This window comes from Mustela lutreola, chromosome 3 (genome assembly GCF_030435805.1).
Source record: "Mustela lutreola isolate mMusLut2 chromosome 3, mMusLut2.pri, whole genome shotgun sequence".
Classification (NCBI taxonomy): Eukaryota; Metazoa; Chordata; class Mammalia; order Carnivora; family Mustelidae; genus Mustela; species Mustela lutreola.
Window position 1 is genome coordinate 142,136,010 of NC_081292.1, and position 27,915 is coordinate 142,163,924.

The 27,915-nt window shown below is 41.5% G+C and overlaps 1 protein-coding gene across 2 annotated transcripts; it reads right to left on the reverse strand.

Annotated features, from left to right (window-relative positions):
• Positions 1-9,895: 9,895 nt before the first annotated feature.
• On the reverse strand, positions 9,896-22,017 carry CDCA7 (cell division cycle associated 7). 2 transcript variants are annotated; one of them, XM_059167013.1, is made up of 10 exons: positions 21,884-22,017; positions 18,786-18,911; positions 18,132-18,368; positions 15,300-15,536; positions 14,926-15,003; positions 13,568-13,768; positions 12,884-13,021; positions 12,161-12,310; positions 11,587-11,723; positions 9,896-11,240 (listed from the first exon to the last, which is right to left on the reverse strand). In XM_059167013.1, exons 1-10 carry the CDS (start codon positions 21,902-21,904, stop codon positions 11,210-11,212), a joined length of 1,356 nt encoding a protein of 451 aa, XP_059022996.1. In that variant the 5' UTR covers positions 21,905-22,017; the 3' UTR covers positions 9,896-11,209. The 2 variants fall into 2 exon arrangements, with proteins under 2 accessions (XP_059022996.1, XP_059022997.1); XM_059167014.1 differs by lacking the exon at positions 18,132-18,368 and having other exon boundaries at positions 21,884-22,014.
• Positions 22,018-27,915: the final 5,898 nt, after the last annotated feature.

Here is a 27,915-nt window from a genome sequence, read left to right on the forward strand (position 1 = left end):
GTGCTGGGACAGTGGGAGATAATCCATGTGCAAAAGAATAAAGCTGGCAGAATAAAGAATAAAGCTCACACCATATATGGAATAAACTCAAAATGGATCACAGTCCTAAATGTAAGAGTTAAAGCTCTCGGAACACCTGGGTGACTCGGTCAGTTAGGTGCCTGCCTTTGGCTCAGGTCACATGACCCCAGGGTCCTGGGATGGTGTCCTGCATCAGGTTCCTTGTTCAGTGGGAAGCCTGTTTCTCCCTCTGCCTGCCGTCTCATTCCTCCTGCTTGTGCGCACTCTCTCTGACAAATAAATAAATAAAATCTATTTTTAAAAAGTTAGAACTATAAAACTCTTAGAAAAAAACATGGACGTAAATCTTCACAGTGTTGGATCTGGCAATAGATTCTTAGATAATCTACAACACTAAAAATACAACCAACAGAAGAAAAACTATGTAAACTGGACTCTGTTAAAATGAAAACTTCTGTCCATCAAAGAACACAATCAAGCATTTGAAAAGACAGTCTGGCAGTTACTCAAAACAATTAAAAATAGTTATTACATGACCCAGCAATTCCACTCTTAGTTATACACCCAAGAGAATTGAAACCAGGTGTTCAAACAAAATCTCGTAAACAAATGTTCGTAACAGGACTGTTCACAATAGCCAAAAGGTGAAAACAACCAAAATATCCAACAACTGATGATGAATAAATTGTGATATATCCATACAATGTAATACTATTTGGCCATAAAAAGGACTGAAGTACTGATACCTTCTACAAGATGAATCTTGCAAACATTATGCTAAGTGAAAGAAGCCAGAGACAGAAAGCCACATATTATATGTTCCCGGATGTCCAGAATAGGCAAACCCATAAACACAGAAAGTAAATGAGCGCCATTTACTGGGGGAGGTGAGGGGAAGAGGAGTGACCACTTAATTAGTACCTAGTTTCTTCTGGGAATGAAGAAAATGTTCTGGAGTTACATAGTGTCAGTGGTTGCATGACAATGTCAATGTACTGGAAGTTACCAAATTGCACGTTCTTAAATAGTTAAAATGGTAAAATTTATGTTAAGTGAATTTTACTTCAATTTTTTTAAGGAAAAAAAAGTAACATAAATTTAAATAGTAGGCGAAGATCCAGCAAGCTTGATATTGAATTGTTTCCAAAACACAGTTCTCTGATAAAGCAAACTAAGTTGCAACAGAACCTCTCCCTTACCAAGGGCAGCTCTCCAATTCTGAAGAGTCCCACATCTCGCCTTGCTGAACTCAATTAATAGAGTTCTTGGTGTCTGCCCTAATCATCATGCAGACAGATAAAATTTAGTTAATATCCTTCTCTCCCTCCCCAACACTGAAAAATAAGATAAATAGAATCTATCTCCATAATTTTACTTAGTCATTTAGTTCAGTAGCATCTGTTTATCATGATTTACAAGAATTTGGATGGCAATGAGAATTGCAGGAAACATTTGCATAAAGGAATTTTATTTACATATTTTTCCTCCTTAAGCACTAGGATACTCAAATTGGTCACGTCTTGGAAATTCAGACAGGCTCCAGCAGTGATTATTACCTTTTTAAAAGCCATACTATATGGTCTTCAAGAAGTGAGAAACATTTACAGCTATTCAATTTAAAAGACAAACTTGAGAATCAGTCTTTTTAAGAACATGTACTCAAATAAAAATAAGAGAAAACTGAAACAGTAGTTCCTGCTGAAACGGCTTGCCTACTAAGCGTGCAAGAAAAGAGAAACTGACTTCCCTAGCATAAACTTACAGAACAGTTTGTCTTTGGGTGTCTGAGTAGGAGAGAAAACCAATCTCCTCCACATCTTTTTGTCTGAAACTTAAAAGGTTAGTTTAATGCTCATGTATGTGAGTATATTTCAGAACTCTTTATACAATATTCTATAGATAGTAGAGTTAATGTTTCTCTCTCCTATAAATACAGTTAAATAAAAGAGGCAAGATAGAAAAAAGTACGTAGTGAGAACTATGTTGCCATTTATCTGAGATGGCAAGAGGAGGCTACAAATATTTAGACATACTTGCTTACATTTATGAAAATCAAAGTCATAAAATTTTATAAATGTTTACCTAGAGAGAGAGGATCAGGGTGAAAGGACAGAAATACCATCTAGTTTCTCTAAAAAATCTTACGTTTTTATGTATGTAAGCTTGACTTTGAAAATATATAATTGTTTTACATCTTTATAAAACTAAATTAAATCCTAATTTTTTTTTTTTGTAGATTTTTATCCATTTATTTGAAAGACAGAGACCACAAGCAGTCAGAGAGGCAGGCAGAGAGAGAGGAAGGGAAGCAGGCTCCGCGCCGAGCAGAGAGCCCCACGTGGGGCTCGATCCCAGGACTCCGGGATCATGACCCGAGCCAAAGGCAGAGGCTCAACCCACTGAGCCACCCAGGCGCCCCTAAATCCTAATTTTTTAAAAAGCAGTCTTTAAAATCAAAAGCAAAATAAAACAAATGGACCTAACAGAGTATTAAGTTTGTGGTTTAACCACATAAAGAGGAAGTGTTCAAATTATTTTTAAAACAGTAATTTGTACCAAATGATTTATACTGGGGACCAAACCAAAAAAATATTAAACTGTTCTCGGTAAATGATTTATATTTTTGTAATAATATTGATATTATTCTGAAACCATATAGATGTATATTTATTAATATTTACTAATTTACTAATTTTTGTGTATTTACTAATATTTACTAGATTTACTAATATATTACTAGTAAATATATAAATACTAAAATATGTAATTGCTTATATATAAGCACATTTATATAATTTATATAATGTAATATATTACATATATAGTATATATATAGATATATATTATATAATATATATGTACATGTATAATATACAGATATATAGCAGATACACAAGGAAGAAATGTGTTTTGAAAACAAAACACTTTGGAGAAATGATGAGTCTAGGTTTGGAGCAGAAAATGTAAAAGGTAAGCCTGGAACATTTTGTCTTATCCGAAAACAAAAGAAACTATCAAAAAACCACTGTGGTCATATCAGAAGAATTCAGGAGTCTACCTGAAGAGGCTCCCACTGCGACAAAATTGGACATTAATAAGAAAAGTAACTACAACAGATTGAAACACATCAGATATTTGAAAAATTCAGGAGGTCATATGATGATTAAAAATAAACAAACAACACCAAAACTCCCAAAAACCTTGGTAGGCAACACTGAAAGATACCAGAAACCTAATTTTTGATTCTGAAAACTGGTTAAACAACAAATCAAGTCCTTAATATGCTTTTTCTGTACAAACTCTACCTTGGATAATTAAATCATCCACTAGGGGATGTTTCCAGTTGATTAATGAAGAAGGAAAGAGAGAATGCACAGGAAGTGTTCATCAGTGGCTATAACAATATAAAAAGGGAGACAACAGGATGGTAAGAGTCTTCTGATGTTAGTACAGAACATTAACTATGAAGTATTTTTGCATCAAAATTAGATCAAGTTTCTGAATCTAACAGAGAAGAAAGAGGAGCACGTTAAATAAGACCATGGGTCAATTAGTAAAATGCGGAAAATTCTATAGGAAAATTAACTGTCTTTTTTTTTTTTAACAAATAAACTGCAAGGGGGATAAAGGGAGAGGGAACCTATGAATTATAAGAGATTTTAAGTAGATAAATAAATGAGTTAAGACTCCTGAATTCAAATTAAAACAACTATATAAAATGGGTGAGGGGTGTAGGATAGTGAAAAGTTGAACAATCTGTATTTGATATGTATTTATTTATTTTTACTTTTTAAGCCCAATGTGGGGTTTGAAGTCACAACACAGAGATCAAGACCTGAGCTGACATCAAGAGTTGGATGCTTAACCAACTGAGCCACCCAGGTGCCCTAAAATACCTTTTTTTTTTTTTTTTTTTTTTTTTTTTGTAGCCTTTATGGAGCCCAACATGGGACTTGAACTTACAACCCTGAGATTAAGAGTTGGAAGCGTAAGTGACTGAGCCACCTAGGCACTCCTCCATTTTTTTTTTTTTTTTAAAGATTTTATTTATTTATTTGACTGAGCGAGAGGGAGCACAAGCAGAGGGAATGGGAAAGGGAGAAGCAGTCTCCTTGCTGAGCAGAGAGCCTGATGTGGGGCTCCATCCTGGGTCATAACCTAAGCTGAAGGCAGAGGCTTAACCAACTGAGCCACGGAGGCACTCCTCTTCCATTTTCGATATTTAGAAGCTCTTGTTAATTTTATGTAGGTTTTACAATGATATTTTGATTTTTTTTTTTAAAAGAATCATTACCTTTTAGATATACTGAAGTATGTACAAATGACATATAATGTCTGGTATTTTATTTTTTTCTTTTTAAGTTTTATTTTTATTTAAGTAATCTCTACACCCAGTGTGGGGCTCAAACTCAAGACATCAAGTCATGAGCCTGGATGGCTCAGATGGTTGAGAGTTGGACTCTTTTTTTTTTTTTTTTAAAGATTTTTATTAATCCATTTGACAGAGAGAGAGATCACAAGTAGGCAGAGAGGCAGGCAGAGAGAGGGGGGAAGAAGCAGGCTCCCTGCTGAACAAAGAGCCCAATGCGGGGCTTGATCCCAGGACCCTGAGATCATGACCTGAGCCGAAGGCAGAGGCTTAACCCACTGAGCCACCCAGGTGCCCCAAAAGAGTTGGGACTCTTGATTTCAGCTCAGGTTATGATCTCAGAGCCCTGGGATCAAGTCCCACGTTGGGCTCTGAGCTCGGCGGGGCATCTGCTTGAGATTCTCTCCCTCTACCTCTGTCCTATATGCACTCTCTCTCTAAAATACACAAATAAATCTTAAAAAAAAAAAACCAAAAAACAGAATCCAGTGGACTGGGATGAATAAAGCAATATAGTCAAAACAGAATGAACCATGAGTTTTTTGGTTTTTTAAAGCTAGTGTTTTTGTTTTTTTAAGATTTCTTATTTATTGGGGCACCTGGGTGGTTCAATGGGTTAAAGCCTCTGCCTTCGGCTCAGGTCAGGATCCCAGGGTCCTGGGATCAAGCCCTGCATCGCGCTGTCTGCTCTGCAGAGAGCCTGCTTCCTCCTCTCTCTGCCTGCCTCTCTGCTACTTGTGATCTCTGCCTGTCAAATAAATAAATAAATAATCTTAAAAAGAAAAAAAAAAGATTTATTTATTTATTTGACAGAGAGACAGTAAGAGAGGGAATATAAGCAGGGAAGTGGGGGAGGGAGAAGCGGACTTCCCATTGAGCAGGGACCTTGATGCGGGGCTTGATCCCAGAACCCTAGAATCATGACCTGAGCTGAAGGCAGCCGCTTGAGGACTGAGCAATCAGGAAAAACTAAAATAAATACATAACTATAGGTGGCAGGGATTACGCATTATGATCAAGGGATGTAGACAGGTGCATCAGAAGTCCAATGTTTGATCTATTATCTCCTTTCTTAGGCTAGGGGAACAAACACGTATGGGCTCTTAAGTCTTTAGAAGGTACTTAACCGGGGTGCCTGGGTGGCTCAGTGGGTTAAAGCCTCTGCCTTCGGCTCAGGTCATGATCCCAGGGTCCTGGGATGGAGTCCCACATCGGGCTCTCTGCTCAGCGGGGAGCCTGCTTCCTCCTCTCTCTCTGCCTGCCTCTCTGCCTACTTGTGATCTCTGTCAAATAAATAAATAAAATCTTTAAAAAAAAAAAGTAGGTACTTAACCTCACTGGGTCTCTTCATCTCTAAAACACCTGCTATGAAAAGCTGACATACATACCGTATTGAGCAATGTGCCTCAACACCTAAGAGGTGCTCAACCAACTCTAGTTTTCTTCCTCTGGCAAATATTTATAAAGTTGCACTGAGCACTGCCGCAATCAGGCATCACCAGCAGGTAATTTCATGTGAACACTTCCAATAAACTTCCTTAAATTCAAGGCACAGGATTACATAAAACATTGCTTCTTATTTGGCTAGAGATGCATTTCTGTAATCCTACAGGTGGAGTCCACCTACAGTGAACCATGTCTCTTGTTCTGGCATCTAATCAAGTAGTTCACCTCCTCTCCTCCCATCCGTGTGCAGCACTCAAGTTTACCAGCTTAGGTCTACAAAACAGCCCCACACTCTCCAAAATTTCTAAGCTATTGCCTTCCTTCATCACTGTAACTAAGGGTTACTTTACTTTCTAGAACTCTATTTTAACTACAACATTACTCATAATAGCAAAAGATTATTAATTCAGATACCCCAATTTTGGAAGCTATTTAAGTAAAATATGTATCATCCATATAATAGTGGATATTATTTAAAAATTATTAAATGGATAGCCATTTAAAATGTTTTGACCTCCTTAATGCTAAAGAAGTTGTACCTGTAGTAGAAATACTACCCTATAAAACAAAATGCAAGGGAGACTGAAAAAAACAAAATCTTAGTGGTTTTTAGCCCTAAATGGTGTCTCCTTTGTTTCTTGCTCTTTCAAACAAGTCTTTCACCACCTTGATATTATAGTGGATGGAGGCCCGTATCTGGAACATGCCAGTTTTCTCTGTAGCCAAGAGTCCATTTCTTTTTTTTTTTTTTTTTTTTTTTAGCCTTTTTTTTTTTTTTAAAGATTTTATTTATTTATTTGACAGAGAGAAATCACAAGTAGATGGAGAGGCAGTCAGAGAGAGAGAAAGGGAAGCAGGCTCTCTGCTGAGCAGAGAGCCCGATGCGGGACTCGATCCCAGGACTCTGAGATCATGACCTGAGCCGAAGGCAGCGGCTTAACCCACTGAGCCACCCAGGCACCCCCAAGAGTCCATTTCTTACAACATCTCTAAGCAAATTCCCCAGCTTCTTGCAGCCACTCCAAGCTTTAGTGCCTTCTTCACTGTCTCAGCAACACTTCCTTTGCAAGTTCTTGTCCCCTCTTCACTTCAGCCTCCCTCAACCTTGTGATTATTTAAAAGGTTGTCTGCTACCCACAGGAATTTAACGCCCTACCGTTGAAAGCCTCAGGAGTTGCCAACGTCCCAGCTGGATGATCCAATACCGGGGTTTCCCACTATCCCTGACCACAGAGGCTCTCAGCCCCCTCCCGGACCTTCCGTCTCCCTCTGCTTAACAGTTTCTGCAAAAGGCACCTTGGCACCCAGTTTGCCCTTGTTCTCACTGACAGAACCTGATTAACACCTCCTGCTTTTCTAAGGCAGGCAAGCTCGGCTTAGTTTAAAAAAAAAAAAAAAAAAAAAGATAAGTCCTTCTCCCTGGAACAACCCTTTAGCTCTGACATTTTAGCTATGTGGCATTGGGCATTTTTCTCAACTTCTCTGGATTTACTTCCTCATCTTTAAGATACTACCCCACAAATGTATGGTTAACATTACGATAAAATAACATTTGCTCACCTTTTATTCCCCTCAGGACTTGCTATCACTTTCCTCTCAGAACCTAATACTTGGCAGACACGCTTCAAAGCACTGAACTCTTACTCCATTCCCCTGGTATGCAAATAACCCAATTTTCCACCTGACCTTGAGCCATCAAGAGCTCCCTCTCACTTCTTTTAAAAGCAAAATAAGACACAAATATGCCCCTCTTGCAGCGTCCCCTACTGCCTTTGGCCCTCTTCGTTATTAAACCACTGCAGGCTATGACTACACTCTCTTCCATTCCTCAAACCCTTAGTCCGTGAAGGTCAAGGTGGACAGCCTCTCTACCTAGGGAACCCAGGCTGGAGAGACAAGTGTAAAGACTGTTCCTGGAGAATAAATGTTGTAAAGTACTCTTCACACCAATTATCAAAACTTGAGTTCTCTCTCTGGGGCTCCTGGGTGACTCAGTTCATTAAGCGCCGGCTCGGCTCGGGTCATGATGAGTGGGACAGGGGTGTGGGTTAGAGCCCCGCACTCCGTTCCCTCCTCCGTGGTGAGCTTGCTTCTACCTCACCCTCTGCCGCTCCCCCTGGTTGTGCTTTCTCTAGCTCTCTGTCAAATAAATACATAAAAATCTTAAAAGCAACAAAAATAACCAAAAAATCTTGAGTTCTCTCCTTTTCCGAAAAGCCAACAAGATGGCGGAAGTGGAGCGGAAGCAGCACCGGACCTCCCTCAAGTTCACCTACTGCCGCCGGGGCCTTGACCAGCTTCTGGACTTGATCCCGCAGCACCTCATGCACCTGCTTAGGCCCGGCTCCTGGACTTATTCCATCGAGGAGCAGCACCTCTTTGGGAGTCCGGCGGCTGGGTGGCAGTCCTGAGGGCATGCAAGGTGGCAAAGGGAGCCACCTGTGAGGCTGAGCGCCTGCGCGAGGCACAAGAGGCGCCGCCCACAGAGGGGCCCCAGGAAGCTAAGGCGCACCTGTCCCGCGGGGATGGTGCGCGGCGAGGTGGGGGTCAGCAGGACCCCCAGCCAGGTGGGTATGAGATGAGTGGCTGCAACCTGGGGAGGTTCTCCATTACCTACAGGCCAGTGAAGCTCGGCTGGCCTGGCATTGGAGGCACGCACTCCTTCCACTTCAACCCCTGTAAGTGACCAGCTCAGCCAGTACAGACTTCTCTTATAATTCAAGTTCTTTCAACCCTAAGGATGGTGTGTGGAGCTTGCACTGGGGTGTGTGGGATCAAGTTCGGGGCCTCGAGGCACGGCTGACTGCTCAACTTAATGGGTTTTTTTTGTAAGATGGGAGCCTTTATTAAAACCCATGGGTCCATCAGTACTATAAAACACCTGATGCTGAGAAAATGCCTTTTCCTCTCTTCATTCCTACTCAGAACTTTTAGTTCCTCCACTAGTCTGTCAACCCTTTAAGGGTGTCTCAGAATCAGCTGCTGCTAAGTCACTATTTTTGAACCACATTAGTTCCACTTCATAGTAATACATGGTAATGCTGGTGGCCTGGGTGGCTCAACTGGTTAAGCGACTGCCTTTGGCTCAGATCATGATCCTGAAGTCCCAGGATGAAGTTCCATACTGGGCTCCCTGCTAGGCAAAGTCCGCTTCTCCTGCTGCCCTCTTCTGCTCTCCCTCAAATAATAAAATCTTAAAAACAACAACAAACCATGGTTAACGCCAAAAATGTTCCCAACAGCCATCAATTTTCCAAACTCCCCCAAATTTAACCTTCCCAATTACCTCCCTAAAAATGGGTTGAATTAGAATTTGTGTTAAGATTCCCAAGTTTATTAGCATACCTGTTCCTTCTGCATCTATCCAGAACACCAGTTTGTGTAACTTCATATAGTTTCATCTTTCCTGAATATGTGGGAGTGAACAGGATTTCTGAGATAAGCCTAGAGCATATGTCCGTAAACCTACAGTGAATTGCCAGATCGTCAACATTTTAGGCTTTGTGGGCCATAGTGCCATTTGCTTTTTTTTTTTTAAACAACTTTCTAAAAATATAATACTTGGTACAAGTGCCATGTGAATTCAGCTATGGTAGGATCTGACCCACAGGCTATAGTTTGCCAATTCTGGTCTAAACTGGATTATGAGAGCTTTTAGACCATGCTTTTTTGTCTTTTGCTTTTCTCAGTCCTGGAACAGGCCTCGAGGTACAGCATGCCTTAGATATTCAAATGGTTGATAAAATCAAGCCAGGCATTGTGATTTCACAATACCTGGCTTGATTTTGGGTTAGCAAATGGTGAAGGAAAACAGTATTATAAAACCTCATGAGCTTTTATTATTTTCTATCTTGGGATGTAGCTGTCTCAGCTGATTTTCTGATCACAGCTACGGTTGGTTGTATCACCAAGCTAGGTCCTGTTCAAAAGAGCTGGATCTTGACCTCCAGAAACTTATGTCAAAAGGTAGAAATGGTCTTTTGTTTAAATACGAGGGAAAAAAATAGGAGTCAATCCAGTAAAAATGAGTATTAAAGAATAAAAAAAAAGCAGACAAGCTAGAATAGAATGTTTTATTATCAAAATAAAAAAAACTTTGTATAAAAGCATTACAAATCAAAAGCTCTATTTACATTTATTGATTCAATGTCCAATTAGGCACCAAACACTGAAACCACACAGCGAAAGGCTGCACATGCAAAGAAAATGGACACACAAACACTTAAGATTCCGCCTCTACCAAACGGTTTGATAAATGCAAAAGGAGAGGGGGGTGGGGCACAACTCTTGATACCTGCCCAGAAAACTAAAAGGGCAGAGATGTCAAGTTAACTAACTGTGGAAAGTCACCCAGTTCTAAAAAGGCACTTCTCATTGTTATAAAAGTGCTTAGAAGCTGAACATGAACCCTGTGCCTAGTTTATAACTTCAAGAAAGCAAACACTGCCAAGACTAGGAGTAGTAGACTTTTATCACTATTAATTTTCCACGCAAAACGATCAGGAATTACTTTGAAACACCTTACATATAACCAAAATAAACTTGGCAAACTATTGTTATGCTGAAGTTTTACAGCATGAATTCAAGCCAGCCTATTCCTGAAGCCTCACTCTCCTAACTCCCTGGGATGTCTTTTCTACAATGATTTTGAATAGAGCCCTGCCCTTGGACCTTGGGGGTGGTAACTGCGAGATCCAGATGCATCACTTAACCTTGTAGTGGAAGAAAGCAGCAGCAACTACGTCTCACCCAGGACAACTTGTACAAGAAGCGCAAAACATGGAATAGTCTCATGAGAGGCATCCAAAGTAATGTACTCCACTTTCCAACAATTACCCAATTTTTCCACATGGTTTTAAGACTTGTGTGCCTTGATTCCGTTAAAAAAACATCAACTAGTGTGAACGCTAAATCTAAAATTATACTGCTTTCTCGTAAACAAGTTAGAGGGCTGTTCTCTGGAATTCAATAGATGTAGTTAGCTAACATTACTACTGTGTTTCTAAGTGCTTGGTTTTATGGGTGGATTCCAGGGCTATTTTGATGCCAATTAAATCAAACATGCTTTCCTATAATTGCCATTTAAAGAGAATTCGGAAACAAAATGGTGGGAGAGAACCACTGGAAAGAAAGGGGGATGGTATGGGGTGTGTTGGGGGGAAGCAAAGGAGGAACTGCAGAAGGGCGAAGTATAGCTAGCGATATACCTCAGTGATGTTCAGAGACACGTGGGTCTAATGAGATTAACTTGATTTGCATTTCCTATAAAACTGATCATCAAAATTCTTAACTCGCGGGTTGCAATCACGTGACTAAACCAGTAACTTTAGGAAGATCGGCGCAGTAAAAGGCGGAGAGTGGATCTTCCAAATGCTATGCTTGCATTTCGAATTCCTGTTTCAGACTGAAAGAGAGAAGGAACAGGTCAGGATATGGTTTTCAACCGAAGAAATTTCTTTGAAAAGCCAAATTCAGTTTTCAAAATGTTTTCCTTGAGCTACAGTATATACAGTTAAGTGCACACATCTGAAGCATACAATGGGCATTTTCACGCACACGTCACCACCACCCAGAGGAAGACAGAAAACATTTCCAACATTCGAAGACTCCCAGTATGCCCCTGTCCGGTCAAAACCTGCAGTCCTCACCACCTGGAGACAACCACTGCTCTCACTTCTTACATCTTTTTATTAAGACACACACATGAATGTACGATTTCAGTGGGGAAGAGAGAAAAGCCGGCCGTTTACCTTTTCAAGTAAGCGTGCACATTCCCAAAGCCATGGTATTTGGCTAGATACACGAGGACCCCGGTCGCACACCGCCCGTCTCGCTGCCGGCAGAAACTGCAGTTGCAGATCCTGCGGCAAGGCGGGCAGTGCCAGTTCTGAAGAATTGTGAAAATGCACAGTTAAATCCAGTCTTACTTTCCTCCCCTTACTTATCAATTCTTATTTAAACTCTAAGAGAGGCATCATCAACTGCATTAAAAAAAATTTTTTTTTTTTAAAGTAACAGTGAAAAGCTTAATAGGATTAATTTCCATTAGTCCTCCTGATACTTCTTAGGAAATCCAGCAGAGGTTACACAGCAACTAGCAGGGGTAGAGTCAATTTCCCTTGAATGGCCAGGTCCCAACCATGCACTCCGAGAGGGGCGGGGGACCTCATACTTATCCAGCACTAACACTATGAATTCATCAGCCTCCCCTGAAACGTGCACCCCACAACAATAAGGGCTCCATCCTTTCCCTGTTAACCTTTTTGGCCCTTTCTACTCATGGCTGACCTTCAAGCCCACAGGACCACCCTTCGGGGCACCTACTGGATCCAGCAGAGCATCCTTGACCTCTTCACCGTAGCGGTTTCGAAGGCAGGGACCACAAAATTGGCCTCGAACACCCCAGCACTCTGGGTTTCTGCAGTTTGTTTTGGTATCAATAGTTTTTTGGCGGCATTGATGACAAGTGGATCCCTACAAATAGGGAAAGAAGATGGGAAAAAAGAACAGAACACCACTTTCTGTATAGAAAAATGGCATAAAGAATATCCTTCTTTGTAGATGGGGTCTTGACAATTAGTCCTTCAATCCTATGTCAAATTATATACACATGGGTATGCCAACGGCAGGAAAAATAAATCAAGTATGGTGATTTCATTCAGTCGGCAGATGCAGCAGTTAATATTATCAAAATTAGTTTTCTGCAAGAAAATATCTTTTGCAAAAAACCATACCCAAATCTTTATTTTTAGCACACCATGATATCCTAGCACTTGTGTATGTAGACACATACACAGTAAATAGATATTGAATCCATTTCTAAATTAAAAGATCAAATGCTACCAAAGGCTTATTAAGCAAATACTACTCGTGCAGACTAAGAGATGTGTATCCCAAGGATGCTAAAACTCTCCTTATGTGAAAAAACACACAGGAATAGTATCCCATATGCTAAGACCTTTAACATTAGCAACACTCTAAGGATAGAAGCTATCTTTTCTCTCACAGATGTTCATGTTCACAGATGAAACGTATAGAGCTTTGTACCAATGAACGGTTATAGATCTTCTCCCGAGAGTTGTTGCAGATGTTCTCCAGCTCTTCCTCTGTGATTTCTTCCACGGGGCGAATTATATGCGGAAGGGTCATGGATCCGGCACGACGACTTCTGGGCATGTCCTCTTCCTGCATGACAAAAATCACGGAATGGTGCCCTTACTGGCTCTTCCCAGCTCTGAATCCCAGATACAGGATTTGTAATTTCTTCACAAAGAATTCAACCTAGAAATCTTTCTGAGAGCTTATGGAGAAGGAGCAAGTTGTTAAGTTTACTAAAGATAATGGGACACCATGGAAAGAGAAGCTGAAGAAAAGCTTTGGCCACTTAAAAATAAAATCTTGAAATCAAAGTTGCAGGGGGTGCGGCGCCTGGGTGGCTCAGTTGGTAGAGCATGTGACTCTTGATCTTGGGGTTATAAATTTGAGGCCAATGTTGGATGCAGAGAGTACTTAAAATTAAAATCTTAAAAAAAAAAAAAAAAAAAAAAAGCAAGCAAGCTTTGATCTTCTCACCCACTAATAATATACAAATAAGTTATAGGACATTAACAATTCTGAATGATTTGAGAAGGTTTATAACAGGTCATCTGGTTTTGAGGCTGTGTGGGTCCTTGTGTTGTGTGTTGGATACTGGGCCAACAGAAGAGCAAGCATAAAATGTGGAAAACTCACATCCATGTAGCTGTCCATGGTTTTCCTCTTCCTCACCAGCATGTACTTATCCTCCTCCTCTTCCTCTTCCTCCTCTGTGGGTAGAGCACTAAGGGACCCAAGGATCCGGGACCTTGATCTGGTAAGAGGACGAGCTCTTCGTTCAGGGTTTCTCCTGGAAGCAACACCTGGGAATGTACGCCTGCGCGGTGTCTTTGACTGCTAAGTAAAACACATGTGATGCAACCCATTTAATCCAGAATGAAGAGAAGTGGCACCTTCTCCGTAAAAACATTTTTATTTAAGTAAAACGAGAGCTCCATTTACTAATCCTCTGTCCTTTCCATAATGCACGGAAAGTGAGCCCCGAAATGATACAGCTGTTGCAATTCTGCTAACACCAAGCCATTCCTCTCAGACTGAGAGATGATCCTTTTATTCCTCCACTTAAGAACAGATCTCATTTTCCAAAAAACCCCCAAAAAAACAAAACAAAAAAAACCTTTCTACAATATCTCTTGAGCCCTGAAACATACTCAATATTTCTACATGGCACAAGAGAGAAATATATGTATGGTTTTCCTTCTTCCGTTCCTTGCTTGCCCCTTTCCTTCTCCTCAGGGAGAGGTGGGGAAAGGAACTCTTCCCTGTTGTACCACAGCAGACACATCAATCTCCCCTTAGTTGTACTAGCTAAATTCCTCAGAAGATAATCACATAGATTAGGCCATGACGTGTTTAAAAAATTGTCTTTTCCTTTTTTATCTCTCATGCTCAGTTATTAAAAACCTCTATTATTACTTATCTACCATGTAGAAGGAATATCCTAATGCGGGATACAGAAAAAAAAAAAAATTCAGTCTTTACTCCCTGCCCTTGAGGGGCTTAGTCCCAGTTGGGAAGGAGAGAAATAGCCAGACAAAAAAAAAGAGTTAAACTCTAAAAAAGAGTTTAAAAAGTTTAAAAGATTAAAGTTAAAAAGTTTAAAAGATTAAGCTCTGCAAAAGCATGGCTTGGAGAGGCCACACTGGCCCTAGCTTGCACAGAAGAGGTCCCAGAGATCTGTTAAGTTTTCTCTACTTCTTTGTCTGGAGGACTACACAAAATAAGGAAACTGGATTTGAAAATAATAAATCTAGGGGTGCCTAGGTGGCTCAGGTGGTTAAGCGGCTGCCTTCAGCTGGGGTCCTAGGATGGAGCCTGGGCCTTGGGCTCCCTGCTCAGCAGGGAGTCAGCTTCTCACTCTCCCTCTACCCCTCCTCCTGCTCAGTGTTCTCTCTCTCTCTCTCTAGTAAATACATAGAATCTTAAAATAAAATTAAAAAATCTATCTTAGACCTGTCCAAAATACTGTAATATAAACAAGGATTTACACTTACTGTACTGGGGCGTGGGAGGGAACGCCTTCCAGGGAATGAGCCAGGGAAGCTTTCTAATTCTGACATTAGTTTTGCAAGCTAAAAAGAGAGGAAATTCAACAGAAATTATTAGTTTAGAATAACTGCTAAAGAAAAAAGCAACTTCTGGAAATTATAGTAGCATGTCTTAAGTTTCTGATTTCACTTACACATCTACCAAGACTTTTGATAGATTAAAAGAGAAATTAATTTAGGAAAAGAAGCACATTTTAAAGCACACATTGTGAAGACTTCACAGTTACACTGAAAATAATTCTTAGAACATAGGTATGAGCAATGAGCAGCTTACAGAAAGGGTGGGAAGGGTTAGTGTTAGCACAAAGTCGGATACCTACCATTGCTTTGTTTTGCTTTATATTTAAAGCTCTTTTCTCCAAAAAATTCATTCCATTTTCATCTTCTGAATCAGAACTGGAATCAGTCACAGAATTCTCAGGGGGCTTGGAGGGCACTGCTCTTTTGTTGGTGGCTCCCCTGGTGTTTTGAGTTGGGAACTTCATGGCCACCCGGAGGGGTCCAGACCTTCGGCACTGGCTGCGGGTCCTATAGCCAGTGTGGTCTGGCTGCAGTCTCTAGTGAATCAGGAACAGTGCAGTCAGTCATTATCGACTTGTTGATTGTCGGACAGGCTGCACCACTGACTACAAAATCCCTTCTGAACAAAAGACACTGACAGCAAATAAATTTTAATGGAATACTTTAATAGTCAAGTTTAACTGACAGCTCTGGGCAACAAATCAGGAATTATAATAAATACAATAATCAGGGTAATTTAACTCCTTTAGCCTATCTGAGACACATCTTTATAAGCCATCTTCATAGCCCTTAGGTCAGTGGTTCTGAGTCTGTTTTGTTTGTTTGTTTCTTTTGTTAATGTGAAAATCCCAGCTCCCTTTTTAATTCAAAAATAGATCTTTCATTAAAAAAAAAAATGCCTATAAAAACAAGCATGGTTCTCCCACAAACATGGTTTCAGTGCTTGGCATTAAATATGATTAAAGGTGCCTCAGTGCTCTAATCTACTCTTTAGAAAATTTGCAGCAAATAAGCCTAACATGAAATTCACCATTTTAACCATTTGTAACTGGCAGTTCAGTAGCATGAAGGGCATTTGCACTGTTGTACAACCATCACCACCATCGATCTCCAGGACTTTTTCATCTTTCCAAAACTCTGCACCCATTCAACACTAACTCCCCACTCCCCCCAACCTCTGGCAACCACCATTCTACTTTCTGTCTCTATGAATTTGACTACTTGAGGTACCTCTCTAATCTACTTACTATAAATTTAAAACTTAAAAGTGTTTGAGATTCCCAAAGTCAAGTGGGATTCCATCATTAAAAATATAGTAAAATTAGCCATCAGGGAAAAGTGAATCAGAATCACAAGATACTGCTTCATTACCCACTAGTGGAGCTGAATCAATAGCAAGTATGGCAAGGATGTAGAGAACCTGGAACCGCATACACTGCTGGTAGGAATGTACAAGGTGCAGCTGAAGACAGCCTGTCAGTTCGTTAAAAGGCCAGAGTTACCACGGGACTCATTCGTACATATACTCCGAGAGTATTATGTCCACACAAAAACTTCTGTGTGTTCATAGCAGTGCTTTTTCACAATAGCCAAAAGGTGCAAACAACCCCAAAACCCATCAATTGATGAAGACGATAAATAAAATTTCGTACATTCACGAACTATTATTTAGCAATAAAAAGATATGAGGTACTAGCACCTGCCACAACATGGAAGAACCTTGGAAATCTCCCATGAAGTCAAAGAAGTCAGTTACAGAAGACTGCATAGTATATGGTTTCATTCCTATGAAGTGTCCAGAATAGAAAATCTATCATGGTAGCAGACAGACTGGTGGTTGTCCATTGTTGACTGAGGGTACTGGGAAAGGATGAGAAGTGAATGCTGATGGGGGAAAGGGTTTTCTGGGGAGCTGATGAAAATATTCTAAATTGATCGTGGTGATGGCTGAAAAAAAAATTGATTGAGAAAAGAAAATAGATCACCCATAAAATCCCAGAAATGGAATAGCCACTGGATTTTTTTTTTTTTTTTTAACATTCAAACATGTCTAAAACCTGCACAATTTCTAGTATTCTTCATGTACTTTTAGTGTGCCTGATGATGAAAAAATGACAAAACTTTTATGGGTTCTTGAGACTTTGAATCAATTGGTATCTTATTAATTGAAACAAACAGCATCTAAAAAGAATGGAAATAGTGCCCAGAAATGACTCAGGCTAGTGGGATGTAAGACCTAAACAATGTTTAGGTCACATGCAGACGTACAGATCAGCCCCTGCAAGGACTCCAGTCTGCACTGCTTTGGACCACCATCCCTTTTTAGACAGGCAATGCTACATTACCACCAAGTCAGACGGTGATAAACACTCCTTGGCCAGATGCTCCCACTTATGGCAGCATCGTTGTGGTCCCTGGGACTGGCTCCCCATCAGACCAGTAAGCTGAAGAGCATACACTGACTGTTAAGTTGACACACTGCTTCCTTTGTTGAGACAGTCCCGCTAACCAGAGTCTGCAGAACTAAATAGTATGCTCAGGGAGAGCGGGACCAAGATGCAGCAGCAGCAGCAGTGGCCTGAGCAGAACAGCAGAGGTTAAAGGTAAAGCAGCGTGCACAAGAAAAGGCAGCCAAGGAGCACAGGTGAAAGCAAGAAGGACCCTGTCATTCCGTGCACTTGAACTCCTGAAAATGAGTCATCACAAGTTTTTCTGAATGAGGTCTAGGTCCACCACAGGAACCAGCATTTACCAAAGGCCTGCTCCAGGCTGAGCCAATACTGGGCCGGGCACTGGAACTTAAAACAGGAATATAGCTAATCTTGAGGACATGTGGGATTCCCGTCAATCAGGCTAGATTTCTGTGGCAACAGAAATCTGGAGTTTGGCCAATTTTATCTTCCCAGTTCCCAAGACTTTCAGAACCTACAAAATGTTCAAGCTTTACAAGTAGGACTACATTAGTAAAAACCATTGTAGGACATAAAGAAAACAACTCTTAAAATTTTAAAAAGGTCAACAAAATCTTCTGGCATGACTAAAATGAAAATTATGAGAAAAAAAAAATTTTTAACCAAGTATGTCATGCCTGTAAATGTACCGTACTTCTTGACATGGGTTCTCAAACTCACCATTCCATCCTGTATCTCACTCTCTGAGAAACCGCAAAATGATTCATCGTCAGAGTCGGCATGAAAAATACTGGCCAGTTCTTTAGTGACATCTGGCCTTGATTTCTGTAAAAATCCGCAATGGTCTAATACATCTTGCACCTCACTTTCTGAAAAGCCGCAGAAAGATTCATTATCAGAGTCCTCATAAAAAACATTTGCCAGTTCTTCACTGATATCTGACCTGAATTTAGGTTTCTGTAAAATAAATAAATAAATGTGGTTGTGCATTTTTTCCCCTTTTTCAAGAACCAATTTTCCATAAACCGTGCAGAGAGCAAATCACATTTACAAGTGCACTACAAGAGAACAGCTTTTGTTACAAAGAAAAATGGTTCAGAGGTTTACAAATGATTTCTGAGTTGTTATGGCAAATCATCAGGCATGTTAGGTTAGGCGACATTTCAAAAAGATAGAATAAGTAGCTAATCTACCTCCAACAATTACTACCTAGAACCACAGCAAAAAGTGAAATGAAATTACAATGCATACTGTATTTTCCAGCGGCTGTATAGAAATGCAGGCAAAAAGCAAGCGGTTTTAATCACGCACAAAGCATTTGGGGCACTGTGGGCACTGCAGACTCAATTCTGTTTATTCTCAGGCAGCACTTACCGTGTTTGCAAAATTATCAGAAGCAAAGCTGTCACAACTGTCATCAGAGGATGATGATGTTTCCATGGAAATCAACTTCACATATCTAAATTTCTTTACATTCTTCTTTACTCCGTGATCCTTTTGCTGCAAGTGAAAATGGCAATGCTATTAAGTCGGGCGCTTACTACACTAACTGAAGACATCATTTTTGAGTTTAGTAGTTCAAACAACAGAGTAGATATATCCATTTCTTATACCCTACATAGTAAAAGGAGGATTTGCAAATGCTATAAAAATATTTTCAAAACCTGGTAAAATCTTAAAAGGGGACCCCTTTGAAGGAATTGTTAATTGATGTCCTTAAGGACATCAATTCAATTAAACATCTATAGAACTACCTCACTGCCCACCTCTCTTCCCACCAAGCAGAATGTGTGATATGGAGTTCCCAAGGGGTTTAATACCAACCTCCTAAAACCTGCCTATTAAGAAGATTAGATTGGGGGCGCCTGGGTGGCTCAGTGGGTTGAGCCGCTGCCTTCGGCTCGGGTCATGATCTCAGGGTCCTGGGATCGAGTCCCGCATCGGGCTCTCTGCTCGGCAGGGAGCCTGCTTCCTCCTCTCTCTGCCTGCCTCTCTGCTTACTTGTAATTTCTCTCTGTCAAATAAATAAATAAAATCTTTAAAAAAAAAAAAAAAAAAAAAAAAATTTAAAAAAAAAAAAAAAAAAAAAAAAAAAAGAAGATTAGATTGGACTTCCAAAAGGAAATTTCAAAAGTACAAAATGGTAGAGTGATTTCTCTCCCTCAGCCAAAAATCAAGCTAATGAGGTCTTTTTATATAAGCTTTGGGCTGTGTACTGTGATGCTAATTTCCCAAACTACAAAAACTGGCTAGCACCTCTACTTCAAGATGGCAGGCTTTCAAGCTGGTTCTGCTCTAACCAAGAGGGGTATAGTGATTTCAGCAAAGGTCCTTACAAATCAAGTGAACAAACATACAAGGAGGCAAGTTAAAGGTCAAATAGCACTCTAAACCCAGGTAGAATGCCTGATTCCACCTCAGCATTCTACCAGCCCGGCATGACATTCAGCTCTTTCTTTAGTCTCCTTGCTATACCACTCTTTTAAGTTTTTAGAAGTCGTTCTGTAAGTCACAAATTACTCCTAGGTTACTTGTTCATAAGCACCAAACAGCCTGGCTTTGCTCATCAGAAAATGCAATTAGCATCTATCTCAAGATAAAAACAGCAATTTCTGGCATTTCTTAACATTTAATGAGACCTATGTGTTTTTAGTTCCTGTGTTTTAATTTTCTTAAATACAGTCACACAATAGAAATGACTCCTCATACTGAAAACTTTGAAAGACATGCTCTGCTATGGGCCCCACAAAATAAAGCCAAGATGTGAGGTGTCAGGTGGAAAGCACATACTCGACCTTCCTCCTACACTTAACACTATGCACTTGATTTCAATCTCTTGCAAATAAAATGATCATGTCTTTTGTCCTTTTAGAAAGGCAGAAAAATGTGACGTAGGTAATGCTATCACCTATTAAAAGGGCTCTCACAAGCACCCCACTTTCCAGGTGAGGAAATTCAAGGATCCAGGGAGGTGTAACAGAGTGCCCGAGATGACACAGCTGGAAGGAGAATCCAATTCTGTAATCTCCCAGGACATCAACGATCCTTGCACAACTGGAGCAATTTACTCATCAATCTACCTACAAGCAGTCAGAGGCCCAGGACAGCCTCAAGGGAGGCAGTCTACTGGAAGTTGACAGGAAAACATAGCTGGGCTTTAATACCTTAGCACATGCCAAGAGTTAGTTAGCAGGCAAATGCATGTTTTAGAGGAAAAGACGTAGGAAAAGGCAAATGGTCATGGTTGAGATTAACTTCTCTGGCAGGAAGGTAATAACTAATACCACTAAGCAGGTGTTTTATTCGTGCCAGGCACTAAGCATGTTTTCACATTACGTTTAATTCCTTGCAAGAAAGGTGCTATCATTATTCCCACCTAACAAACGGGGAAGCTGAGGCGTGAGGGGTTAAGTGGACTACTCCTAACAGGATGCCCCAAACTGGAGCCCAGGCACGTCAGATTCCAAGTCCTGTTACACACGGCTTTCTCCAACCTAAAAGCCAATGCCGGGTTACACCCAAGCGCTATTTCTCTGAAGCCACGCCCCCAGCACGCCCCACCCCCCCACTGGAACCACAGCCTCCCCACGTGTGTCACTCTTTATTTATTTTAAGCAGGTCACACTCTTCCTTTCCACCCAACCCCCATCTTCTAACATCTCCTGGAGTAGACCCTACGTTTCAGTTTCCGTTAGAGCAAAATGTAACGTTCCATTCAGGGCAACGTCCTGCAGCTGCGAGTAAGGCTGGTGGGTGGAGGAGTGGGAAACGAGCAAATGGTCTGCGAACAGTTTGGACCACCGGGTCCTTCAAATGCCCTTCATCGCCGCCCAGAACTAGAGATGCCTACCCTCCATGGGCGCACCCAAGTCCTAAAGAGACCATTTTGCGAGACCTTTAAACTTCAAGCCCACCGATCCTCAGCGGTTAGAAAGCCGACACTGGTGTGGCAGGCGCAAAATCCCGCCGGGAGCGATTCCAAAGCGCCCCCCCCCCCCGCCCCAGTGCGCTAGGTGTTGCCGCAGCGAGCCACGCACCCGCCCGCAAGCTGCACGCTGGAAAGGGCTGCAAGGCTGCAGGGCAAAGCCCCCAGGGAGCAGGGCAGGAGGCGCTCCCCTACACCCGGGCTCCGGCCGGCAGACACAATGGGGGACCAGCCAGCTCCAGCCGCTGTCCGGCCCAGAGCACACGTGCACTTCAGGCGCACGTGGCTTCGGGTTCCCGGGAGTGCCAACCCACCTGAAAACTGCTCAAATCTCCGACCGCCAGCGCGCCTGGGGCGCAAGCCCCGCGGGGTCAGCCCCGGGCTCCGAATTACGCGAAATGCCTAAAATCTGGGGCTTGCCTACAGGGGCGCCGCCCAGGACCGCCACCGGTGGATAAGGAGCACTCGGTCCGCGGAGTTAGAAGGACTTGGCCCGCGCCCAGCACCCACCGCACCCGCCCCTCGGATTCAGCAGCCTAGCGCTCACCCGCACGCGCCGAGCGTCCATGCTGGCGGCTGGCGCCCAGGCCGGCGCTCTGGGACTGGAGAGCGAAGCACCGCGAGCCGCGGTCCCGCAGAGCCGAAGAAGCCCGAGCTGCAGCAGGCGGGGCGCGCAGACCCGGGCCCGGAGGGGCGGGGCTCTGGCCGGCTTTCCCGCGTTGGGGCGCAGGTCCTGCAAGCTGTGGTAACCTCCTGCCCCGGCGCGAGACCCTCTCCGCACCGGGGAAAAAAGAGACCCCCAAAATATTGTAGCCTCAAGTCGCAGCCTTGGAATACCCTAAAGTCCGTCTTAGAAAAGCAGCGCTTTGGGGGCTCTAGGACGTTCTTTTTACGTGGCTGCACGGTCCTGAGCGAATGGCGCGAAAGCGGTTCGTATTGCCCCGGGGTTAGCAGGCTGATTTGCATGAATTCCCGGGCTGGGAGTGGAAAAGTCGAGTTGCGGGCTAATGGAGAGCAGCGCCCGAGAGTCTTGCGGGTTTATCACTGTCCTTGCGGCGTGCGGTGTACGTTATTCAACATAAAAATCCAGAATTAAGCACGAATTCCCCCCTTTATTAGTCCAGTCAATGTCCCTGAGTGTGGCACCTCTTATCTGGCAACCACATCATTATCTGCAGCAATCAAATGAGTTAGATCTTGATGTTTCTTTTCAGAAAGCACAGGAAGCCGCGTTGTTGTTTTACAGAAGACTTGTGGGTTTTAAATTAGGACCAAAAGGTGCTGCCATTAGTAAAGACTTATCTGCGGGATCAGACAGGCTTTAATATTTATCTGTTGCGGATAGAAGCTGAAGACAATGTGGTTTGATCATCTTTTCTTTCGTTAGAATTGATAATCACCGAAATTGAAATGACCGTGAGATAGTTTTCAATTGCCCTTTTAATCAAACCTCACGTTCCGACGCAATAAAGTGTAAGGTTTTAAATCTTTTGTAGAGCGGGGGTGGGGGGGTGGGGGGGGCGGAGCATCTTTTAGAAGAAGAAGTAAAATAATTTGGGTTGCTGTAAAAGACACTAGTTATAATCTCACATTTAAGACTAGTGCTTGAAATGAAAACATTCGAATCTTCTCCTTAAAAACTTTTCTCTCGGGAATAATTCTTTGCAGTGAGAGCATGCGTGACCATACCGCGTTCCTCTCTGAATGTACTGAATACAAAAACTTGTGAGCAAGTAATACGAGAGAACAATGGATTGGAAGAATTGGGAGGGTCTTGGTCGGAGTCTCCGAGCCTTTCTAAAAACACGCCTGCCCATGGTCACTCTGTCACAGTGCAAGGGACAAAGAACTCACGGTCTCGAAGGTAGGCGCCAAGAGAGGCGGTTGGTTTGGCGAAATTCTTGGCAGTGGTGGCGATTGGGGGGGTGCGGAGGGAAGTGGTGAGTGACTCAATTAAATGTTTGTTGAGTAGATCAACTATATAAAAGGTGAAAGACCTAGAATCATCATTAGTGCTGTGTCCTTAGGAATACAGTTTTTTACCACTGAAATACGTGAGAATTTGGGATTGTGAAATGCATAAAGTAAGGGAAGATTAAGTCATTTGACTCTGAAAAGTTCTGATAGGAAAATTCTTAATTCTCTTGGGGCATTAGAAAATAGTTTACATATATATATTTAAGATTAAGATGTCTAGTCTATCAGTCTTTTTAATAAGCTGAAAGATGCAAATTAAAACAGAGATACAGTTTCACTCAGACTGGTAAAAATTAAGAAACCTGATAAGACCAGATGCTGGTAAGGACATGAGGAAATTCCTGCAATGTTAGTAGGTAATTTTTTTTTTACCTCAGAGGGCAGTTCAGGGGTATTTAGTAAACCCCAGCAAAACCACTTACAGGTATATACCCTAAAACAAAGTTTTTCACACTGTGGGTTAGAACCCATTTGTGAATTATGAAATCAACTTAGTGGGTTACAACCAGCACGTTTTTTTCTTTCTTTTAGAAATAATGTAAAAAATACAAGTTATACATGTGAGTATTGTTTTCTCAAACCGTGTGTCCCGTTTGGGTGTGTGTTTTGTATAAATGCGTATTTCATATTGAGCTTCGCCATGGACGGAATTTTCAAGATCATATCCTGGAGAATGTGTGTGATGAGTCTTGTACTGATATTCTCTCATTCATTCAGGTTAAATATTGACAATGCCTAGTATACCAGACACAACTAGAGACCTAAAGGCCACGGATTACACATCCTAGCAGAGGAGCAAAAGTAAACAAGATAATTTCAGGTGTGATTCCTTCTGAAAAGGGAAAAAGAACAACAGGATAGGGAGATGGGAAATGAAAGAAGAATTAATTGAGATAAGAAAAATAGGAGAGGCTTCTCTGAGGCATTATTTGATCAGGAGCCTGAGTAAAGCAAGGGAAGAAGTCACAGGAGATAAGGAAGTGCCAGTTTTAAGCCCAATGAACAGCTGGTTCAAAGACTTGTGAGGCCCCAACAGAAGACGCCAAGTATGCTGTGACTGTAGAACTAGGGAAAGAGAGGGAGAGCTGCCAGACCGTGTGGGGTCTTCCTGACCATGGGAAGACCTTTGGAGTTTATCCCAGGTATGATGGGAAGCATTTTGATGGAGAGACCCAATCTGACCCCATGGACTGTATGAACTGTATGTTGAAGGGGAGGAGGATTGAAATCTCAAGGCACTTAGGAGCCCCAGAGGAGAAAATGATGGCTTGAACGAGGGTAGTTTTAGGGTGGGGAGAACTCAGATTCTAAGATATATTATTTTGAAGACAGAGCTAATGGGACTGGAAGGATGGCTGGATGGTTCATTCATATTATATTGTATATCATAGTAAAATACTGCAAATAAACTAAATGCCCCTCAGAAGGGAAATGGATGCACAAACAGTAGTATATTCATAGAATGGAATTGGAACAGTAGTTCAGATGAATGGTATGGCATACTTTGATCAATGTAGTTAAATCTTAATATTGAACAAAAAAGTAAATTGCAAACATTTCTGCCAACTGTGCCCCTAATGCAAATTTTAGAAACATAAAACAAAAGAAACCTAAAACCTATTAAGTTTTGAAAACATAAAAACATACACAAGCTAAAACAGGATACGGTAAACTAAGGAGGGAAAAATGGAAAGGGAAGAGAGGAGGTGAGGCCTTCTACTCTAACATTAATGCTTTCTTTAAAAATAAACAGTGTGAAGCAAATATGGCAAAGTGTCAAACGTGAGTGGTGGGCACATGAGTGTCTTTTTTATTTTTACTTTCCATGGGGTTTTCTTATTTCTTTTGGCTCCAAAACATTTTATATTAAAAATTTTTCTGAAGTTTGAAGCCTGTCTGTTGATTAAGATCTATGTTTGTAGTGTTAAATATGCAGTTTCTTTACAGGGAAGTAATAAATACGAATGTAAGCTCATCTTGCAATTTTAGGTACCTCATAAAGGTCTTAAGTCATTATGTTAATCCTATGTTGTAAATATGTTCATTTTATTAATATTTTTAAAGATTTTGTTTATTTATTTGAGAGAGTGAGAGAAGGCATGAGAGAGGGAGGGACAGAGGGAGAAGCTCCCTGCTCAGCAGGGATGATGCCTGACTCCATCCCAAGACCTAAGGATCATGACCTGAGCTGAAGGTAGATGCCCAACCGACCGAGCCACCTAGGCACCCCAATAGATTCTTTTTTTTTTTTTTTAAAGATTTTATTTGTTTATTTGACAGACAGAGATCACAAGTATGCAGAGAGGCAGGCAGGGAGAGAGAAGAGGAAGCAGTCTCCCTGCAGAGCAGAGAGCCCAGTGTGGGGCTCCACACTCCCAGGACCCTGGGATCATGACCCGAGCTGAAGACAGAGGCTTCAACCCACTGAGCCACCCAGGCACCCCAATATGTTCTTTTTTTTTTTTTTTTTTTTAGTTTTTTTTAAAGATTTTATTTATTTGTCAGAGAGAGAGAGAGAGATAGCGTGAGCGAGCACAGGCAGACAGAGCAGCAGGCAGAGGCAGAGGGAGAAGCAGACTTCCTGCCAAGCTAGGAGCCCAATGTGGGACTCGATCCCAGGACACTGGAATCATGACCTGAGCTGAAGGCAGCTGCTTAACCAACTGAGCCACCGAGGCGTCCCCCCAATATGTTCATTTTAAATGAAAGACACAAAAATTGTAAGAATGGAAATTCGGTGTGCAGAGAGTGATGAGGTTCCCAGGCCACAACAACAGGTAACAGGGAATGACATTTCATAGGCACATACCTGACATCTACAGACAGTATCTGGTATGAGGGTTGTAAATGCAACAAATACTCGGAAAATACTTAACTACCAACTAAAATGATTGTAGATGAAATTTGAAACCTAAAACATTCTAAAATACTGTCTCCTATTAAAGAGCTTTAACTTTAAGGATGGGTATGTGTTGTCTTGTAGCTTTTATTCACCTTGCACAAAGAATTCCATTTCATATTATTGGGTTTGAAACTTGACCCTGAGGTTCTGAGCACTCAGCACTTAAATAATGAGGGAAGCTGAGGTCAAACTTGAATTCAAGATGATTGATTTTAAGACTAGGAGTGCAAGAATTAATAAGATGTACCATTTTAAGATGCGTAGAGGTACTGTTCTCCATCCCATATACCCTTCCTTCTCAGGAAATGTAATGTGAACCCAAATGGCTCAGTAAATGAGAGACCTTCAATAGACCGTGCATACCCAGAGACAAAGGGCTGGTGAGGGGTTTCATTGTGTTTGTGGATACAGACAGGTTGCAGTCTGTCAGGTCACAAATCTCTATTCTAAATAACCCCCTAATTATGGATTTACTTCCCCAGTGTCTGCTTTCAGGATGTACAAAGGCAAGAAACCTAAAAGGCCTAAAGTTACCCTTCCATTGCCAGAAGCCACTCTGTGGGAGGGCCCAGCCCATTACCACCCTCGTTCAGTTTAGCCCACAAATCCTGCCCCTCCAAACTCTCCTGGTATGTTTGCTTTTGATTATGTGTCTGTACTGTTAAGCAGGTCAGTTTGCAGACATCAGATACCTGGTTAGAGAAGGGAATATGGATACATGGATGCAAATCTGGTCATTTTTATCAAGAGGAAATACTTGTTTTTTCATGGATAAACATTGTTCATTTTGAAATACTTGACTGTATAAGGTATTAAAGCATCATTAAACACTGGATGAAATAAAGTCCTATTTTAATTACTGAATCAGTCAGTTCCAACGTTATGGAGGCTGAACTATAACTATAACCCGTCTGCATTTTATGAACCACAACTCCCCTCTAACTTGTTCTCCTTCTGTGACTTCTTAAATTTGCCCCTGGTAAAGTGTTTTTATAGGGTACAAATACTTCTTGGAGGTAGTGACTTCACTTCCCTGGGATATAGACCCAGAAGTGGAATTACTGGATCATATGGTATTTCTATTTTTAGTTTTTTAAAGCCTCTCCATACTGTTTTCCCTGATGACTACACCAATTTGTATTTCCATGACAGTGTGCAAGGGTTCCTTTTTTTTTTTTTTTTCCCCCACATCCTTGCCAACTCTTGTTATCTCTTATCTTTCTGGTGTAATAATAACTTTAAAGAACACAATGAGGGAAGGAAAGAAGTCCAGAATGATATATAGCAAAATGTGGGCAGAGATTTCTTCTAGAGTAGGGGAGCTAATGGTGATTTTTGCTTTGATCTCTTTTCTCTTTTTTGTTCTTTCCAAATTCTCTGGAATGAGGTCAAATGATTTTTCAAAAGCAAAGGAAGAGAGGCTGAGGCAGTTTGGGTGATTTGGAGGGGATGAATGATGGGGGAAATGGCATGTGAAGGGAAAATGGAGTCAGAGAAAGGGATGATCTCTTGATGGGGCAGCCAGCTCTGAAGTGCTTCTCAGTTATCCTAAAGGCTCCGCTCAGCCTTCTGGAATACGGTAGCAAAGTCCTGCTGAGCAGCTCATGGCCCATAGGCACCAGCAAGATTTTTGGTTTTACTCAAGAACTTTTTGTTTGTTTTCAATTTGATCATTTCCCCTTCTGGAAACAACCAGTGTG

Coding starts and splice junctions, on each gene's coding strand:
- CDCA7 (XM_059167013.1), bottom strand. CDS start 21,904: ATGGACGCTCGGCGCGTGCGG. Junction 11,724..12,160: donor AGGATGCTCTGCTGGATCCA/GTAGGTGCCCCG, acceptor ACAATTCTTCAG/AACTGGCACTGCCCGCCTTG. Junction 11,241..11,586: donor GTGCACGCTTACTTGAAAAG/GTAAACGGCCGG, acceptor TCTCTCTTTCAG/TCTGAAACAGGAATTCGAAA.